This window comes from Hydractinia symbiolongicarpus, chromosome 1 (genome assembly GCF_029227915.1).
Source record: "Hydractinia symbiolongicarpus strain clone_291-10 chromosome 1, HSymV2.1, whole genome shotgun sequence".
NCBI lineage: Eukaryota > Metazoa > Cnidaria > Hydrozoa > Anthoathecata > Hydractiniidae > Hydractinia > Hydractinia symbiolongicarpus.
Window position 1 is genome coordinate 14,709,629 of NC_079875.1, and position 21,426 is coordinate 14,731,054.

The 21,426-nt window shown below is 34.3% G+C and overlaps 2 protein-coding genes across 2 annotated transcripts; one reads left to right on the forward strand and one right to left on the reverse strand.

Moving 5' to 3' along the window:
* The first annotated feature begins 423 nt into the window (after positions 1 to 423).
* LOC130641756 (uncharacterized) lies at positions 424 to 9,248 on the forward strand. The gene is made up of 3 exons (XM_057448703.1): positions 424 to 1,933; positions 5,326 to 5,377; positions 6,027 to 9,248. The coding sequence occupies exon 3, from the start codon at positions 6,131 to 6,133 to the stop codon at positions 7,223 to 7,225; it is 1,095 nt and encodes a 364-aa protein (XP_057304686.1). The 5' UTR covers positions 424 to 1,933; positions 5,326 to 5,377; positions 6,027 to 6,130; the 3' UTR covers positions 7,226 to 9,248.
* A 5,686-nt stretch (positions 9,249 to 14,934) lies between these two features.
* On the reverse strand, positions 14,935 to 20,838 carry LOC130641775 (stabilizer of axonemal microtubules 1-like). Its single transcript, XM_057448726.1, has 4 exons — positions 20,460 to 20,838; positions 16,534 to 17,102; positions 16,330 to 16,401; positions 14,935 to 15,842 (listed from the first exon to the last, which is right to left on the reverse strand). Exons 1-4 carry the CDS (start codon positions 20,489 to 20,491, stop codon positions 15,055 to 15,057), a joined length of 1,461 nt encoding a protein of 486 aa, XP_057304709.1. The 5' UTR covers positions 20,492 to 20,838; the 3' UTR covers positions 14,935 to 15,054.
* Positions 20,839 to 21,426: the final 588 nt, after the last annotated feature.

The window sequence follows — 21,426 nt, forward strand, 5'->3', positions numbered from 1 at the left end:
ACTTTCTTTTCATACGAAAAGCTTTGAAGATCTACAATCATGTTCATAATAGTTTTGGAAAAACCACTTTCTCCCTCCCCCCCCCCCACTCTTCAGTGTTGGATAGAGGTCTTTTCCAGAGTCGCCGGCAGTATTTTGGGGCACAAATCAACACAAAATCAACACTGACTGTAGGGGGAGAGGGGGAAAACTCTGAAAAAAACCTTAAAATCCGTTTTTCCAATAATTTATGAACATGATTGTAGTTAAAATTAAGCAAATGATTAAAAAATGGAATGGCTCTCACTGTTCATGTACAGAGTGTTAGCCGTCGTCTGTCTGTCTGTGTGTCCACGAAAGCCATGTCCCGTAACGGAAACACGAGATTTTTAAAATGCGCATCAATACCAAATGTTTCTGTCCACTTTGTTGCAACGGGTTAATTTAAAGGACTGGCGACCCCGTGGATTTTTCCACGTGTTAACGACTAGTCTATAAAATAATACGCTAAGTGTGTCTGTCCGTCTGTCTGTGACAGGCAAAGTGGATGTGTTCATTCTGCTTTGATGTTGCCGAAAATGTGATGTCTCAAATGTTAAATTTTCTTGCGTTACGGCGCGACGTCAATAACACTACTTTAACGTCATTATCCCATATTAAACTAATGAGGCGATTACAGTGCACCTAAAACTTTGAGGCCAAATAACTTGGAAACAAGGTAGTAACGTCAATGATTTTTCACCACGTGGGTAACTATGGAACACCTAGGACCAATTTGGGTAATTTTCACAGACCTGGGTCCCCAAATCCGTTTCGGAATGGACGGGTTGATGACGTCACCAAAAAACCTTCAAACCCCACTATCTCTGCAACGGTTTGTCAAAAGTACATGATCCTATACATTTTCTTGATCAGCGTTTCAAGATCTATACGAGGAAGGCAACAGAGGTATATAATTTTCTTAAAATTTTTTGTGTTTTCACGGACCTTGCTGACGTCAGCACAATTTTTATACCCTCCTTAGGCGTTCCTCGAAAACATATTATCTTATACATTATTTTGATCAGCGTTTGAATCTCTACACATTACAATCAAAGAATAAAATGAATTTCGTCAATTTTTTAGGGATCTGCACTGCTGACGTCAGCAAAATATCTAAAACAACCTATTTTTCCATTGTCCATCTGCCTAAGTGGATTTCTTCACGGGCCTCATCGACTAGTTGTATATAATAACCGACGGTAAATAAATTAAATCAATCAATCAATCAATCAGTTTGTGTAATAGCTAAATGACATACCTGAATGACATTAGGGTACTTTCACAAATGAAAATGTCGCGTTCAGTTTGTAACAAATGGAATGTTCATTTTTGCTCTGCAGGCAGCATTTGTCAAACCCATGTTAAAACAAACAAACAACAAAAACTTAAAAAAAGTGTTAATATATTTATTTGAATTATTATTAACAGCCTGTGTTGATTTGAATTTATCAAAGAACGTCACAGAAGGGGATATTTGCTCAACCAAACATGTTAATGAATTACTTTTTTAAACTTCGACTTTATTTACACAGCCACGTGCCACACAAGATTCGTACATGAAATAACGTAACATGCAACGATGACACTTGGTCACACTCTCTACTTTTTATCGTTATGTAAATAAACAATGTTTTGGTTAGTTGGTGGGTGTGATCACGTAAACCCTACAAAACATATTGCATTCATTCACTGAACGAATCTGAACCACTAATTTTCTTTCGGGACGTCTTTTTGCTTCTCTTGCCGGAGAACAGGATTCAACATTTCAAATCATAACGGATGTAAAGAAAGTTTCAGCGGAAAAAGATATTGACTTGAGCGCTAACATAAACATTGTGTAACCACAAGTCTTCGCAAAGGTCTTTTTGTGGCTTGGTTAGATCCGTTTGAACATGAATGTGTAACATGAAAAGTAAGTTCATATCACATTCGCTCCATAACCTATATATATAAACATACACCAATTTAGCATTACCCGTAGATCATTTTTGCTACGCTCTTTCTCGAGACATCTGGTTAAAGTGATACTGTTGATAATCTAATTGTCATGAAAGGTAGGTAGCGTTTCTATCAAATCGATGGTTGGAAGGTGGTAATAATTGTTATTCTAAAGTCTGAGACAAGAGGGTGTTCATCAAGAGGGGCCGGGGGTAGTTTTAATTTATTTATTTTTTAAACTGTGTTTTAATTCAGATAATAAGGAGGTGGTCTAAATAAAGTTAGGGTTGAGGTAGTGATGGAATTTCCGAAACTGTTTTTTTATTATGGATTTAGGGTAAGAAGGTAATAAATTGAGAAATGGGTGGTAGAAATCCGAAATTTGGCGTCGACACCTAGTTATTGACGATTAGGTTGAAGAGGATACGGAAAGGCGTACAATAAAGATATTTGCAATTTTTAAAATTTCGCATGCGTACCCCTCTTTATTTTAAGTCTTGAAATTGTTGGCTTTTGCAAAGAACAAGATTACGATCCCGCCTAATACGAAGATATACTCTGCTGAAATGGAAAACAGTAGCCATTACTATCTGATGCGACACAAAAAAAAAAATACGCGTTACCACACAACGAATAGTTATTTTGAGGTTTTCTTTCAACCAGGAGTAAACATGAAAAGTAAAAAGAAATAAAAATAACATCGACTGTCAGAAAAGAAAAGTTTCTATGAAAAAAATGTTTTACATAAACACACAAGTCAAACGGGTCACAGCCATTGTGGGTCTGTAACAATAATCTCTGTTCAGTTTATATCACGTAGCAATCATGTTGGTGAACTTGTGACTATGATTTGAACGGTTGTTTAACATTTACTATGTTTAACATTTACTATGTTTCTTCTCCAATATATGTCTTGTTGTCTCTTTTTTTTATATAGCAGTTCTACTTCTCATTTTATTTACATTTGTTTGTCCGATAAAGTATTCAGAATCCACATGAAAAAGGATTATTTGAGAACGGGTATGTTTAATGTGCTTTTTGTTTGGTTTTAAAGGGGTGAGTAACGTCCTCTGTTTTCATCTCTCGCTACTCGAAGCTACAATCTTTGACTCAAAGACAGATAGATAGACAGCCAAAGAATACAGATCCGGTGAATACTTACCAAAGTTTTAGATATAATAGACTTGTTTAAGTATTATTTTCGCAGACTACTTTTGAGACATTTTGGCAGACCTTAACTCTGTGTCTGGTAGAGTGTTGCTCAAAGTTTTTTTATTTCTATATTCTTAACCATGTGCACAGACACAGGCTAATTTTAAATTTTTCGTTATTTGGTTTAAGTCTGTTAATTTCTTTGTCCGGAACTCAGCACGTATACAGCTAAAACAACAAATTCTAATTTCCTAGCATTGGTCATACATTAAGTTACAAATCAATAACTCTTTCCTACCCAAGTTTACCCACTTTCACTTTTCAAAAAACAGCGCACGGTCAATCATGAATAAAATAAACACAATGATTTAATGGATGCGGCTTGACCTAAATATTTATAAAAAAGTTTTCATAAAAACGTGACACGGCTATTCTGTAGTGCTACATCCGGCGTCTCGGCTAGTCATTTTATATCATACTCTCCATGATTTATGAATAGCGGGTACGTTATTCCAAGCGGTCAACATAATATATAAAAGACAGACAAAATTCCATCACTTCAACCATAGTCATATAGTAATGATCAGCGTCACCTGGGCTTATTTGGTAAAAAACAAAAACGCAATAACTTAAGTACAAAAATGGTTTTGATTTGAAAGTTCTTCTGGGGTGCGTAACGAAATTGAAATTGAAAGAATTTGTCCTGCCTAAACTTTTTCGAGTTCTGGGGTCAATTTAAAAGAAGTCCGATTAGACTAGTTTGGGGCAAGAGGGTGTCATTATGTTTGTAGGTCAAATGATAGTTAAGCTCCACTTGTAATATTTTAATGTCCAACGACCTGGTTTAAATACTACTATAACACAATTTTTCGTGAATCTTAGTTTTAAAAATGATATTAAATTAAGGCGTCCCAAAATGTGCTATGAGCAATCAAGGGGAAAATATTACTGAGTTCTGTTATAGCTAAAATTTTAGTAATATTAGTATTTACCACCGGACACTAATATTCGTCATTCAGCATAGGGTCTTTGATTGGAATATAGACACAGGCTGTGAAGCTGGAGCTTATTTGGTACAATATGCTGCCATAAAGCTTTTTACTCACGCTTTTAAATTGCTATGCCAAGTTCATAAAAACTTTTGTTTAGCTAGCCACATTCTATAAGTAAAAAGCATTAGAATTACAAAACTGTCCGAGAATTCTGTAGTTTTCTATAGGTAGCAAACTAGATATTTCCAGTTTTAATCCCAATATAAAATGAGAGATGGAGGTAAGTACTTACCATCTTAGCTAGGGTAATTCGACAACATGAATCGAAATTACATCTTGGAAGCTAGTCTAGTTAACTTAGCCTTCTTCGAGGATATTAAATTCAGTAGACGTAAACAAATGTCACAGCAAATCCCTAAAATTCAAATTCACCTCATACTATAAGTCGGCGTGGTCACATTTTACCCTCCTAAAAACACAAGATTTAATTACATTTGTTTGGGTGAGTTAAATTATTCGCGTTCAAAACAAACGATTTCCCTATATTGACCACGTCAACAAAAAACAATAAAACTAACCAATCAAATACCACAGAAAAATCGTTTGAGACCCAGCGTAATATTTTCCATTCTGATTTCCTCGTGATAAGAAAACTATGCTGTGTGTCCTAGCTACATATCAAAATAAATACAATTAAAAATTATATATATGCAAAAAAGGTGTTGAAGACCCAAACTAAACTTTGAAGACATAAAAATATAAAGAAGAAAAGCAAAAAGTACAAGAGCTATAAAGGGGACATAAGAAGTTGTGTAAACAGGTTGATAAAGAAGAGACAGAAATGAAGTATTGTTTTTTTCATATTCTAGACAGATAATGTTAATATTTTGTTATGTATTTTTGAGCACACTGTCAAAGTTTAAATGAAATTTTTGATTAATATTTTAACTTTTTCCTTGACCTTTATTTTTAACCGACTCATATTATAAATTTGTTTGATGTTTTTAAATATTCTTAAGAAAATTGTCTCTATCATTGTGTCATTTTTGTTGTCATCTACATCCGACACATCGTTTACTTTTTTGGCTAAATATTGTGCCTGCAGTACTCATTTAGGGAGACCTAACTCCTGTCGATGCTGGACTGATGTAACTTAAATGTAAATATGTTAGACCACTCTGAATGTGAAACGATTCGTAATTTGAAAATTCTTTTTCTTTAGCAAATCACCGAGTTACAATATTACAAAGACGAAAATTCGTCTCTACAATTTGGTATGTAAACTTTTAGTAAATTCACACATTTTGAACTTGTCAAAGATTCACACAATTTGAACTTGTCAAAGATTATTTGTCAATATTCAGAGTAGACTTAGAACTCGGGATCTAAGGTTATTTGGTTATTTTAAAACACTTAATATGTCCTAATTGTTGCTGACGTCAGCATGAGCGTTTTTATCTAATATCAGGGCTTTTGTAGCCAACGACGTGGATTGTTCCATAATGCAGGCATATTAGAAAAGGCTACTAACGGATTATGATAACGGGAGATGTGAGGGATATTGAGGAGATGGCACTAACCCAAGCCATGTGAGGGAAATTGGGGAGATGGCACACTATGTGGGCCGTTGGATATTGCAGAGAGTTGTCTGGTGGAGCGAGTAGTTAAATACTCTAGGACTCCCCCATCTAAGCCATAGTCCTTTCTGGAAATAATAGACAGGGTATATCTCTAAATACTTGTGAGGCTAGCCATGTATATATGCACACCTATCTATCTAAAGGATGAATGAAAAGTTACTATGTTAAAGGGACAAACATATTAACTTAGAGAGTATCTTGTGAAGGAATATGTTTACTGTGTACAAGTAAAAAGAGGTCAGGTGACGAAACGGGTAAAAATACGTTAATCTTATTATTTCAGAGGCTGATTGAAAGTACTTGAAAATAGCCGAGAGATACAACGGAAATCTACGTTTAAATAAACAGTGGTTTTGTTTACATAAAAAGCTTTTTAAAGATCAAGAGATGTATACGCCATCAAGATTTGAATATGTTCGTTTTGTTCCTATAACAAGTGCTGAGAAAATGGCGAAGAAAGAAAACTATCGACACGAGAAAAAATTGGAAAACGAATTGAAATATCTCGAGAACGAAGAAAGGTACACGAAAAGCGTGCTACAGAAAAGCAATGTTTCGATTAAAACAGCCATAGATAAGTTCTACTTTGACGCACAGAAATGTTTGACGTATAAAAAATCCGACATGGATGGAGAATACTATGTTCAACTAAATCGAGCGAAAACGAAGTCGTTAGATAGGACTGATAAACGTTATCTTCGCCCAACCATGATGAGTAACTCGAGCGATAATCGTCTGTTCCACATGGATCGAATCACTGCTGCCAACTTGCGTCAGAACAGTCATCGTCGATTGACACGCTCCAGTAGTGACTCTGTCACACAACTTATTCCCAGTAAATTGGATTACACAACGAAGGGGAAAAGTTTTGAACAAGACCAAGGTAGAAATGTTCGATGCACACCACTATCCAAATCCAGCTCTGAAGTATCTATACCTGAACTCTGTACCGAAGCACTGCCTAGGGGAGTTTCAAGAGAAGACACATTTCCTTTAAAAGAAACTTCTTCTCTACAGAAACTTCCAAGAGTTTCAACTCCATTTGTTTCGCCAGATAAAAATGTTAAAATACCGTTGACAAGATCTTCCAGAATTATATCCAGAAATCAAGCCCGTGGGTTGTCACAAAGTAAATCAGACGAGCAGCCCGATAGTGTAAACATTCACCAAACAATTGCAAGGTCAGCATCTTTACCAGTTAAGACGACATGTTTTTTAGAATCAGAAGAAGACTTGCTAAAGACAGAAAACGCACCTTTTAAGTTACCTCTCAGATACCACCAAAATGCTACCACATTATACGAATGGCCAAACTTTAAAAAAAAATCTGATATAGCTATACAAGAAGAAGGCATAGAAAATGTTATGAGAGTGCGTCCGCGGAATTGTTATAGTGAAACAGAACTTTTAGGAAAGAAATATGGTCTCGAAGAGAGACATTCTAGTAGAATTTTACGACAAACAAAATCAAGCAATATATGAAAAATGTTGTTAGAGGATATAACAGGTGCTTAAATATGCTTTGTTTGTTATGGTTGGTTTTACTTTCTTGCTAGACAAAGATTATATGTATACACGTTTTTTTTTTTGTAAGCAACTTGATTTTCATTTGAGTTTCTAAAAAATACGCCTTTAAAAGATAGAAAAATGTTACTTAGCAGAAAGCAGAACTATTTTGAAGATAAATAAAATTCCTGCAAACATTTCAGTACCAATGTGTCAAATTGTTGCCTAACGTCCACACCAAAAAGACCCTCTTACGAAATACGAAAAGTAGCTAAAAGGATCAAGGAAGTGAATCCACTAATTAAATGTATGAAAAAATTATTTCAATCATAAATTTTCACTTGTACGAAGTATTACTTATACTAATACCACTAAAGATGCTGCAATTTTTAGCACAGTCACTTATAAACTGGTTGCTTATAAAAAAGACACGAATTTGTGTACATATGTCTTACTGTATCTGTTTGTATAAATTATCCATAAACTTCTTCTAAGAAATCCAGGTTTTGTAAATATACATCTATCTAGGTGTAACATACTTAGTTGTGACATAAAAGTTGTATAAAAATTACAATTTTTTACTCCAGGTATCCATTTTTTGGCTAAAAATATTTTAAAGTATGCCAGTGGATTCTAGGACGTTTTACTTGTTTTTATAACAAGAACGATGTAAAAAGGACTTTCAATGATTATTTTTAAATATTTATGAGCAATTGGTTCTTTGCCATAGATCGACGCCAAAGTATTTTTACAAAAAAAAGAATATAATAGCCAAAATATTGATAGTAGTAACGACATTTATTTTCTTTCCAAAAAGAACTGCTCACAATGCTGGAAAATCATTTTTGTTTTCTTTCATAAAAGTATATCTAAAAACCTTTTCGAGAGTTTGGCAATGTCACCGTCCCTTTAATGTGATTAAACAAAGGATTTAACAGCGTGGAACGCCTTCGACAGATCTGTAAGAGGATTAGTCACTGAAAATATTCTAGTTACAACAAACAGTTGAAATATTTGTGAAACTTGTTTACAGAAAAAAACGTTTTTGCTAAAAAGGTTGTATGTTAGCCCAATATATATATATTTTTAAATGTTAGCACATTCGATATTTGCTAGTAAATTTCGCACATACGAACAAAGCCAGTAACAGATATTGAAGTTGTTTTGATTTTTGGAGAGGGTTTATAATTTACGATTGCATGTGGCCTCACAATTATTGACTCGCCTAAGGTAAATTTTAAGATTTAAACCCTTTAGATTGAGTATTAACAATGATTGAAAATTTTAGAGAGAGAGGGGCATGACCCTCTTGTCCCATAGGTCACTGCGGTCCTGACGAAGCATGTTAAACACGATAGTTGTTGTTTACTTCACTACTAAAATGATAGTCGGTCTATGATTCGTGGTGGGTCGCAAAGTAAACACGAGCATAAAAAAAATATTTGCGGTTTCAGAAAACTTACTATGTACTTGTTTCAATGGCGCGAAGAAGAAAAAAGTGTGGCGTATTTCTGTTTCAGCGTTTATTATCAACTTTTTCTTGTTAAAGTAGCTTAATATCAATAGAAGATTGGTATTAACATCCGTCTTAAAGCTCGGCACGAGGTTGCTTGATATGTAAATATAACATTCCCTTATTTGGTCATTTGTGACTCGACCTGGTTATTTCATCTTTTACTTCATCGCTGACATGTACACTAAACAAACAAGTTTAAAAAGAAAAAAAGAGTTCATTATTATTAAAATGCTTTATGAACGCGGACTATAATTTCGTTAGCTGTCTAATTATGCTAATTTTATGCAATTTTTGGTTTTGAAAAAAGTGTGTCCAGCGGAGACTCGATTATTGCTTGCTAACAGAAGAACAAGAATGAACAAAATATCAATGCAGGAATATGTACAACTGGCGAATTTACCCTTTGTTTTCTCTTTTGTAGATTGAAGAGGTCACGGCCAGCATTTTCCAGAGACTATGACACCAACCAAATTTTATTGTGTAAGCATATACACAAATATTTCTCGACTTAACCTTGTTAATCACACGTTGTCTTGTAAGAACTTTTTTTTACAGTGAAGCGCCAACACTGCTTGGAAAAATATTTCTTTTGCACTGCAAAAGATTAGAATTTTCAATATATCAATGCAAATCAGAAGGACCTTTCAGAAAACAAAGAAAACGCCTGCTTCCCTTTCAAACACTTACAATAATCATCCAAATCATATCTTTTTCATACACCTTCTAAACCCGCTGCTAATATGAAGTGATACTGAAATTGACTGTGTCGGTTTTTTAGTGCTAACTTGATATGGCAAAAGTAAAATCGACAAGCTGGTTCTTAAAAATGGTAAACTATTCCTGCAAATTGATAAAACCATTCTTGTAAATAAACAGACAATTAAGCAATTTTAAACTACAAATGGAATTGATTGTTACTTTATATAGAAGATTCATGGTATACTTGTCCAAATGTAATTTCATGCAATACATCTGGAAATACTTGTCCAAATGCTGTTATCCTTTCTTGAAAGTTACGCTGGCTAGGAAGATACGCAGACCTATTATGAAATTTGACCTTAGAAGTTTTTTTTACAATAAGTAATATAGCTTAGACTGGATTCTGCAAATCTTTTTCTTCGTGATCTCCGCCCATGGCTAAAAATTGTCGGCCAATTTCTCTTTTCTCCAATATCGACCAATATACCAAAATTTGCTACTGGAAAAACTTTAGCTTTAACTTTCTTAATGTCAACAAAATTGTTAACTTTACATAAACATATTTCATACTAATTTATTAGTTTTTTAAGAAAAAAAGCTGCAGGTCAGACGATGTGTTGAACGTATACTTGACATATCATACCGACTGGTGGCCTTGTGGTAGAGCGCTCGGCTCCAGTGCGGAAGGTCTTGGGTTCAAACCCTGACCGAGTCATGTCAGAGACTATAAAAGTGTGAAGCGATCCTTTCTGCTAAACGTTTAGCATGAGAATGGGATTGATATCTTAGGCGGTTGTCTGGTTGAGCGGTTGTTGTTTTTGCACGCCTTCTCGTAGCTCAAATGGGAGCTTTAGATGCGCTAGGACCCCCTTCGCAAGATCCTCCTTGATAACAGTTCCTATAGAAACTGAAGAGGCTATCCTGGGTAAATAATAGTAATAATAATAAAAATAGAACTTTTCGTTCTTCTTTTGTTAATACATCAATTCCACAAGTCTGTCATACATTCAACGGTTAAATTTTCTGCTGGTGGTAACAAAATTTTTTGCTACAACAAACCCCTAAAATCATTGTCAAAAAAACATTCATTTCAACTGTTTATTTTCGAATTTAGCTAAATACAAATAAAATTTTGTTAGGTTTTGCTAAACAGAGTATAATATTTTTAGACATACAGTATACTCTCGTTAAGTAGTACGCTTTTTATCCGTCCCTTGAACTTTCTTACCCTTTTCAAGCAAAAAAAATCGCTTAAGTGAGACCCTGGATTAGTAGGACGCCCGAAGTAGTACATTTTATCTCCGCCCTTGGGGCAAAAATTTCGCTTAAGTGGATGGAATGACTTCAAATTTTTTGAACACATTGCAATGATTTGAAAAAAAAATTTTGTAAACAAAACTTTTCTAGAATTTTCTTGGTTTGATGAAATATAGAAAGAGAAAAATTAAACACAATTACTGTCACCATATTTTGATTATGAATTTACGAATCCGTCTAAGATCTCCATAAGTCTCTCAAGAAATCTCGCGATAATTAGGACAAATTGAGCAATTTGATGAAAATCCTACAGATGAGGAGATTCGCTTAAGTAGAACGCCTGCTAAGTAGTACATCTTCCCTTCTTCGCTTGAGTGTCCCACTTAACGAGAGTAATATATGCTGTAATACCTTTTAAAACTATATTAAAAGTATTTTTCTTCAAATAAAAAACACAATCATCCATATTTTTATATTCACAGTTGTAGTACCCATGTTTTTTCTTTGCATGCAGTTTTTTTTTGTTAAGTGTTTTATTGGATTGTTCACGAGATATTTGAAACAAAATAATCTTAACTTGAAGATTCAATGCTGCGACTTGTGAAAACCAATATTGGATTTGTGCTTTATCCATTTTCTAAATTTTCTGTTGTGGTTTTACTTTACTTGACGATAGTGGGGAGCAAAATTTGGCGTGTTTTTAATTTAACGTTGCTAAAATATTTTTTTACATACACATAGAATATTTCGTGATTTTAACCTAAAAATTAAATTAAAACTAAAATTTTATCGAACGATAACGGAATTATGTCATACTATATATACGAAGACAAAGAAACTGCCGAGAAGATTAAATATATTTTTGATTTTAGGCTCTGGTAAAATATATTTATCATGTGAAATGTGTGGCCGTGTTTATGGCAATTTTTTGGCACTTCTATTTTCGACGACAAGCTCTTTGTGTCGCTCTTGTGTTGTGGCTTACCGTAAAATACCGAAGTCAAGCGCAGCGCTTATCAGTGGTGATAGCAAGATTTTGATACGCTTATCCACGGGTGCACTTATCCACGGGTGCACTTATCCACGGGTGCACTTATAAACGAGTATAAAAAAAAGTGCAAGGAAAAAAAAGAAAGAAAAATAAATAATTTTTTTTCGATGATGTATGTACTTTATTTGTGTATCATATTGGCCAAGAATTTGTATCCAATGATAAATGAGTGGCAATTTTTATGGATGAAAGCAGTCATTACTGGTGAACAGCGTCGTGTTCCTGAAGACACTTGGGTCCCTGGAGGAGGGATTGAACTTTCGTGTAGATATTATATATATGCTGTAAAAAATTATAAAAACTATATCCGTAACAAAATTAAAGAAGCAGAAAAAAAATCTTGCATTTTAAGTGAAACAAACATTGTATTCTATATCTCCTTTCCCTATATGCGCTTATCTGAGGGTACGCTTATAAACGGCAATAAAATTTCGGTAAAGATTTGGTGCGCTTAACAACGGGTGCGCTTATAATCGGGTGCGCTTATAATCGGGTGCGCTTGATTTCGGTATTTTAAGGTAAAATAAACTCTTAAAAGCACATTAGAATGCAACGTCTTCTTTTGTTTGTTTGTTCCTCGTATACTATTTCTTCATGTACTTCTTCTCTTTCACTTTCTTCATATTTCGAAGCATGTCCACATTCTTCCGTAACAATTGTTTCTGGTTGCACAGCAACATTATCTTTAGCGTGCGCATTTCTCGTTTGAGTGCAAGATGGGGAAGGTGGAAAGAACGTCGCCTCTGGACAAGAACTCGACCTCGGTCTGGTGCTGGGTGATTTTGTATATCTCTCAACGCTTCTTTTATAAGTGAGCTGTTGATTCAACAATGTTTTTCGTTGGTAAAGTTCTAGTTTTTTAAGCATATCAATTTTTTCATGGTATTCTTGAGGTTCTGAACATTTCCCATCTTTTTTATGCTGTTTTGTTTTCTTTAACACAAACTGCTCATCCGCCATCTTTTTTTCACTATTTGTAGGGTATACAAAGTACATACTGGACTACAATCGTAATTTGAATTTGGCACAGTAGTATAATACCTAACACAAACCCATACCAAAATATTATGGACAAATTTCAAGCGAATGGTATGACGACAGCACTAAAATGTGTTGCTAGGGATTTGTTACCTTAAAGACATCTTACAAATGTGCAAAGTTCGATTGCATAAGAAACCCCCCTCCCCCCCCTCCCTTTCCAGGTCGTAACATTTAATTAAGCCCGGGTAAACATACATGGCTATGTTTTGCAATCCGATACCTCACACCATCAAAGGTGACAGAAAATGTATTCAAACCGAATTATGTGTGTAATATTCTTTAACTAAATTTTTTTTAAATTCATTCCGTCTTTCTAAAAATCATCGACCATTTTTCTTCTCTACTCTACTTTTAATAACTTTGAAACAAATACGTTCGCAGTTTGTTTTCCCGGTACCATATGTTTACACATCAGCTTCGTTTAGTTAATTTGTTTAACGCTATTTCTTGCATGGATTAAGTACTAAAAATAACTCTTTCAATTCATTACAGTTTCTCTTTTCTCACGATCATATTCGATTAGGATCTCAAGCTGTTTACTGTCGAATAAATTATTAACTTACCAAGGTCGTAATTAAGGGTTACCATCTTTGTTATTGTTGCACGAATTTTCAACCAATCACGCTTGTTAAAGCTTACCGGTAGAGCGAGAGTTATATGTATTTTTTCTAATAACAAACCCTATCAAGCCAGAGTCTAAAAAGGTTTTTAGTCGAATAGGACTTTTTGCCTCGATACAAGTAAAGTTAATATGGTTAAAAATTTCGTTTTTAAGAACTTTTTAAAGATTCTTATGCTTCAAAATACGTGTGTGTGTGTTTTAAAGAAAGTTTCGGTGTGACATTGCCAGAGCTGATATTGTTGTTGTATATTTACGTCTTTGGTCTTATCATTAGGTTTCGTATACTGATGGTATTATAAACGACATACTTTGTTACAGTTCACAATTTTAGTATTAAACTTTGTTGAAGTTTTAAAAAGCTGGGTACCACTTTTTATAAATGGATTCAATAAGCGTCCAGTCCGATAAAACGCCCATTAATAAGATCGCAAGATTAAATAAGCACCCTGTGAGTTAAATAGTCATTTACAGTATTTGAAAATAATTAATTTAACATCGACTAAATTTTAAACTGCATTTAATGACACTCGTGTTCCATATTTTATCTTTCGTAAATATAACTCAAATAACGATGGCTCAACAACAGTGAAGATTTTTTGTTGAAAATCGACCTTTCACGACGGTCTGTTCTGATGGGACGCGGTTGGTGCGGGATTAACACTGATTTAAAAAAGAGAAATTGACGGTGCTTACAGTTACGACTTGTTTTCATTCAACTAATTTTTCGCTATGACAAAAAAAGCGCGCGAGCTTTTTTGTTAGCGCATGCGCGCTTTCAAAAATTTCTAACTTTTTTAATGTGCGCATGTGATGTCGTATTCTATATGCAGAAAAAACAACATTCATTTTGTTATATACAAATTTATTTTCTTTTTTCATTCAAAGCATTAATACAAATTAAGTGCGAGTTAAGAAATAAATTGTAAATATCCTCCATCCCAGGGCTGTTTTATTTACCAGAAGATGACGCTGGCAAAAAAAATTATTAACTACTCTTACCCTTGCGATGGAGAGAAGTATATAGTTTTTAGAGAAAGTGTTTCTAAATAAAAAACAGAACAAAACAAAAAAATCTCTAAAAATCTTTAAATAAATTCCACGCATAAATATACTAATAAAGAATATATATTATAATTTACTGTATCCCACAACCTTGTAAAACAGGATAGAATTCTGGACAAAACTGCTTTCATGAAAGCAGTTTTGTCCAGATAGAATTTTACGGGATGTAATTTTAACAATTAAGTGTTTCTTAAATACGTAAGGTAAATACAGCTATTTTTGTGTCACTTAGTGACATCATCTCAACATAATTCGGAGAAATAGCGGTAAAAAAAAATTACAAAATTCTTTATATTACAATTAAAAATCGGTGATCTCCACAATAGGAAAAACTTAAAAATATGCTAAACTTAAAAGTCAAAATTTTTACGAGTCCTGGACTTTAATTTTTAAGTTTAAAAATTTAAAGATATCTATAATTTATAGCAGGCTACTAAAAATAATACGAATTAACTGGTTTAGGAAGAAGCCTATGTTGACGTTTTGCAAAGCAGATTAAACTTATTTTTGCTGAATTTTTGCTAATTTTTATCAACAAATTACTCAAGTGAACAAAATTACACTTTGACATAAACTTCTGTGGTGTTTTTTCCACCTCCGATTGGTGGAAGAGGAGGGGTGTCTCCACGAAAGCTCGATGCTGTACTCACTTCGCCATTTTTAATTAGAAATCGGTGGCCGTTGATAAAGTCATCGATAAGATCATACCCGGCAAAGTTATTCATAACTATCTTTGAACTTGGGCATTCAGGCAATTTCTTTGATTCGAACTGCTCTCCGTAGGACGTCTTGTTGGCAAATGGTTTCTTTGTATCAAATATTTCATGTTCCCGTTTTATCATCTGTGCAGGAGCGACGTTTTGTTTTTTGTAGTTATCTTTGCTCTCTGTTGTCGAGTCGAATGGAACATTGGACGAGTAGTAATCTCTGCTGCGCTGAGTTTTATGTCGTGGTGAAATTTGATGTTTGACGTAACCATCGGCGTACGACGTGACGCCGTCAAATTCATCACCGAAATTGACATTTGTCTTCGGCCGTAATGATTTTGCCGCGCCACGCCGTCCGAAATTTTTGTAATCGTCTGATGTCTTTTGCATATCCATGGCGGCCGACGGGGGTCTGTATACGTCTTGGTCTCGCTTAGCCACATTTCTTTGCACCTGCCAGTGTTTGTATGTGGCACCATGTGTGGTTTCATCGTCTAACTGCTGATCAGAGTTAAAAAGGCCGTTGTCGTATTTGACAGGATGTGATTTCGACGCATTTTTGTGGTGCTTATAGTCCGTCTGCACCATTGATTGTCCAGAAAACGGTTGGTTGTTAGGTATATATTCAGTTTTCCACCCTATAAAGAACATAGGTGATTAAAAAGTAAAGCCGAAGGAAGGTCGAAGGTCGGATCTTCGCAACCTTGTTTCAAGGTCTCTTGTCTTTTCGACATTTACACTGGCGGCGAAGAAAGCTCTGGTACATGCTGCTGAGCTGTTTAAAGCGATTTACATTCGGCATAGACGATTTATTCGTGCTTAGCGTTATAAGTCAAAAGTTGCAAAAAGGGTATATTTGGGTTTGAAGGTTGTTTCGCTTTCGCTTTGAAGTTGATCTGGCTTTGGAGAAATTTGCTAATTTAAGTCGTTGTCAAGCTATTTTGACCCAAAGTAAAAAAGATAAAAAAGCATGAATTTTTTCAGGTCGGACAGGAGGAAGAAAGTTTGTATCAAAAATTTCTTTAATTAGTTCGAAATTTAATAAAAACGCCATTTAGTGTCCTTGCAAAATTGTTTGGGGATTTAAAATTCGCGAAAAGCGATTTAAAAAATTTTTCTACATACCTTTGGATGATCTTGGTCTCTGAGTATGTTTCACAAAGTGTTCATGATGTGTTGTTTCAAACTGTCCAGGTCCTATAAAGAAAAAAAACGCAGGTTTTTTAATGCCTCGGACGGAAGAGTCCCATTATACAACGCTCATTAATATGAAAGAGTGTTATTTATTCCGGGAAAAAGTAAAACAATGAAAGCAGATTTTAAAATCACCTTTTCCATCCAAGTTATCAGCTCGCCTTGGCACAATGTGAGATCTATCTCCATACAGGCCTTGATAATCTGCTTGGTGCGTCGACTTTTCGTCCATTGGAGCATTTGAAAGCGTGTGATTATCACGTAACTTGTAAAGATGTGGCCTCGGGTTGAGGCCTTTATTTTCATAGTCTTCGTGCGTGACAGATTTACCTTTTAATTCCTCCTCATTCCCAAAGGGTTGAGTTTTCTTTTTAAAATATTGCGGAAGAGGAGCGACTTCTCCCTTCCCTTTTAAGTATTTTGTTCCATATTCTGTACTCAGATCCATCGGCTCTTCTCTTTTAACGTATTGCTCGGTTGGTCGGTGATCAACACGTGGTTGATGCTCATGAGCATGAAAGTTCTCCTTATGGCTGGTGATGTAATCTCCATCACCATCATGCTTAAGGTTATCCTGAGGACGATTGACAATAATACGTTCTCCTTTGCTGGTCTTATAACCCTCTTGATATTCTGATAAAGCACATGGTCCTTTGTTTGTAACTTGTGGTCTTGTTGGCATGTAGTGTGGACAGCGATGTTTGCTAAAGCAAATAAAACAGCTATTTATATACCTTTCATAATGGATTCGAAAAATGTTTAAGAGGCCCTAATTTTATCATATGCCTAGAATTACCAGCATAATGTATAAAATCTGACTCTCAATTTCAGTACTTTCAGTGTGGAGGTCATTTCAGGCACCGTATAAGTACTGAATGTGTTAACTTTTGCCAGTTTGTCAGTATTATTGCACGTAAAGGAAACACCATACATACATCAATACAGAACAACACAAAAATATTCTTTCATAAACATTTTCACTGCTGGGTTTATTTGTTTAGACTTAAGTAAGAAACAAATATTTAAAAGTATTACTAATTTTATAGAAAATATTTATACATAAGAAACAAGTTGGAACTTCCCTCTTAATAAATGGTAATAAAAAATGCAAAAAATACGATCTGAGATTAAGTTTATAATTTATGCGATATTGGTACTTGTCTATTATATCCTTAATTTGAAGTGTGTTTTATTAAATTGTCTGCTCAAGTTTTAAATGGATGACTGACTGATGTTTTAGCTTATAATATCAATAAAGGAATTCAATCTAAGGTATAAAGACGGCTAAGTTTCAGGAGTTGTTTAAATCTAAATACTTCGTAAAGTATAAATTACCGCCCGAATACTTCTTGAATCAAGAAATTAGGGCGAATGCTTGACACAGTTTTATGAATTGGATAAAAAATATAAAATTGTTTTAAAAAAACGTGCGGTGCATTATATAAATAATTTACTGGTGTTTAATTCACACAAACTTCAATCAGTGTTCTTCTTTAAATTATGTATAGTTGTTATGGTAGCATAGTAAAAAACAAAATCATAAAATAGAGCACTAGTCATATAAATTTTCCACAACTTATGTAAAAAAAATGCTAATAATTACCAGTTCCCTGTTGTACGAAATTTGACCTAACAGTCCATCCTTTGTCAGGAAAAAATTATAAAAACAAAAGAATAATTAAGATATTTTTCTTTTTCCTCTCTGATCTGATCCAATCCGAATTGATATTGAGTGGAAATACAGCTTTTAAAAACGTGTGAGCTTTCTATTTTAAAAACCTGAAACTTAACATGCACAAGTTAATTAAGCTTGTAAGGATTAAGTTTTGGAGGTAGAATAATTGCAGGGACCTATACAAAAGTGTTAGTTAGTTAACAAGTGGAGGATGCTTAACTTCTACACTATACAATGGCCAAAGAACTCATTTTCAAAGGGTCACAATGTATAAGATAATGTTAGACTTCTAATACAAAGTATAATAGTTATTTAACAAATTTAAAGATATACAGATTTAATCAAACTGCATATCAAATTGGGACATTCGTATTCCAACTCAACCAATGTATAGATATTACAAACATGCATTGATTGGAATTACTTTATTGTTGTTCTTGTTGCCAAAATGACACTCAAGTAATGGGTCTCTTTGAAAAACGACAGAAAAGTGAATTTCCTCCACTTGTCTCGTAAAATCTGACACCTAGTTCAGTCTGTGAGTTGAGAACTAAAACGGTCTAGATCAGATTAAATGTTTGCTGACAAGTAATTCACATCCACCAATAACATCTCACCACTTGTTTAGATTTTTATTTTATTTAGATGTTTAGATACATATATTTCAGAACTATATTCACTTCAATATCAGCTCAAAAACTTCATATATAAATAGTACAAATATAGTACAACAGCTATTCATGGAGCTAAAATTTGCAGTTGCTATAGGTTGATGGCTGGTTGGATAAAGTTAAAGCAATATCTTCAGTTCACTTTTGTTTCTACACTTCAATATCTGGCCTTAGTTAGCCAGATCATTGTGTACCCAGAGTCATGGCTCTCATTGCCAGTTGTTTCTGTTTACTAGTTAATTTGAACTCCAGATTAAATTGAGCTACTTTATCTGCTAGACAATAAACAATAATTCCCCTACCTAGCTACTCATTGTATATAGATCTTCTTTAGTAGTTTACTTTAATTTTTTATGACTACATTCCATGCAACTGGCTTGGTTAATAACATTATGCTGGTTTAATGGCATTCCTCTTCACAAGACAACCTTGATCTATATAAGGATTTGAATTTTCTTCACCTGTAAACCTGTCCAATTACTGTAGCCGCACATTTTTGGGGGGGTGGTTCAGTTTTAGTTCAGTGAATTAAAAGGTATTTGGCAAATGGTGGAAGAAAGCCATACGAGAAGTTGGTGCAGAGTTGCGACACTTTATGATGAGAAAAGTTAATGTGAGACTCATATCATTTCATAGGATATGTTTGATATTATGATCGTGACCATGATATTATGATAGTAATAAAATGCAATGTGAGATAGTTGGTGTGAAACTTTTTTATATCTTGGAGCTTCTCGCATATCCATTTCTCTCAGGCTTTGATTTAGTTCTGACGCTAATTCTAGAGCCCTCCTTTTTCGAATCAGAGCCCTTAAATACCCTATTCTATAAATTTTGAACATCCTGTCTTCTTTTTTTTAATGAACATAAAATACAATGGTGCTGTGTATAGGTGATGAAACGCAAATATATCTACTATATAGCTATATAAAAAATTATTTTTGTATGAAAATCAGTTTTAAAATATAAACTATAAATTTTGTAAAAAAATATATTTAGATACAACTAAAATAACAATTTTCTCCTTTTTTTCAGTGTAATTGCAGTTGGCTTGTTGGCTAGCTGCAATGTTTTTCAATGTTCCTTTTTTGAATTTTGGAATTGAGGTTTAATGATTTCATTATCCATTTAGTATTCACTTGTTATGACAAGAACCATAAGAAAAATCAATATTTCAGTTGCTCCTCCCCTCTCTCTCTACATTTAGTTTTGTCCTTAAATTTTGTAGCTATAATGATCTGGCTCAAATAACACAAACAGTGGTTTTCTTCTGGTTTCATTGACAACATTAAAAGACCAGATTGGTTTCATGTGTTTTTTTGTCAAGTAATTTTGTAGTTCAGACCTACATATTGGTGAGTAGCTTTGTGGTTGTGCAGGAGATAGGGTTTAATCGCCCTTTGGCTACAATTTAATATGGTCGAGATAATGTTACTACAGCCCTGGGTTAAACAAAGCCATGTGGGGGGGGGGGGGATTTTGGGGATGGTGTATACTGTGTATAGGCCGTTTCTGGAAGTTAAAATGAGGATAAAACACTCTGACTACCCATCTAAGCCATAGCCCTTCCTGAAAAATATAGATAGGATATATCCCCTATGTTTTGAGGCTAGCCATGTAAAATATGCACGTCTATCTACATGAAGTAGCTCAGAGGGCTGCAGTTCAGCATCTCTCTAGGAAGTAAGTAGGAAAGTAGTATGAAGAAAACTTACCCACAACGACATATTTGACATATGCACTTCATAACGTCACTTTAGTTGCGTTAGTTCTATCCTTTTAAGTTGGTAAAACTAAACAAATCGACAATTATTAAGAAAATTGAATAAACGTTACTGTGGAAATTGTAAACAAAATCTGCATGGCTAACTTGCCTCGTTACGCCAGATATCTTTGTGCAATAAACTCATGGTGCTGAGGATTTTAGTGAGACACGTTGGAATGTTTTGAAAATGCCTTACTTAGCCATGTTTTTAATTGAAATTTGTAACTGGTGCGCCTGCGGATAGACGAGTGATGGATTTGGCATTTGACAATCGTTTCTGTTGTTGTAGTGTTGTCTGTATGAACCACAAAAGATCTCAGAAGTCCATTAAAATTGTGGTTTAAGTGTTTTTTAACTTCTATTTGACTCTGTTTTTACATTTTTAGCAGTCTGCTGTGGAAACCCTGTTAGCAAATGAGCTAGCTACCTTGAGAAAATTAATTCTCACAATTATATTGCCCCTTCACAAACACAGAGACTCGCCATCTGAGATCTGGAGTAATTTTTCCCACCTTAACCAGTGGCTGATCCAGAAAGTTATTTTGACACCAATAGTCAGCCCAAAAAAATTAGTGTCTTTGTGAGGGGTCTCTAGAACACGAGGGTGCCGATAAGCCGCATACGCCGTAAAAAGTTCGGGCGTTTTCGGGTGAGTTCGGTGTTTTAAAAAAAATTCAGGTATTTGCCCGAAAAAACCTGCATAGTCCCGAACAATGCCTAAAAAAAAAAGATTCATCATAAATGACTCTCGAAGAATTATTTAAAAAAGTATAAAAATTAAAATGAACTAACTTTATGGTAGCTAAGTTCTTAAAAGAACTGTTTTTTATGGTTTTTGATAAGATTTACTTGATAAATAACTTATATATAAACTTTATTACCTCCTTTCTCTTCAAGCGCGTTCTTTCAACTGTGTC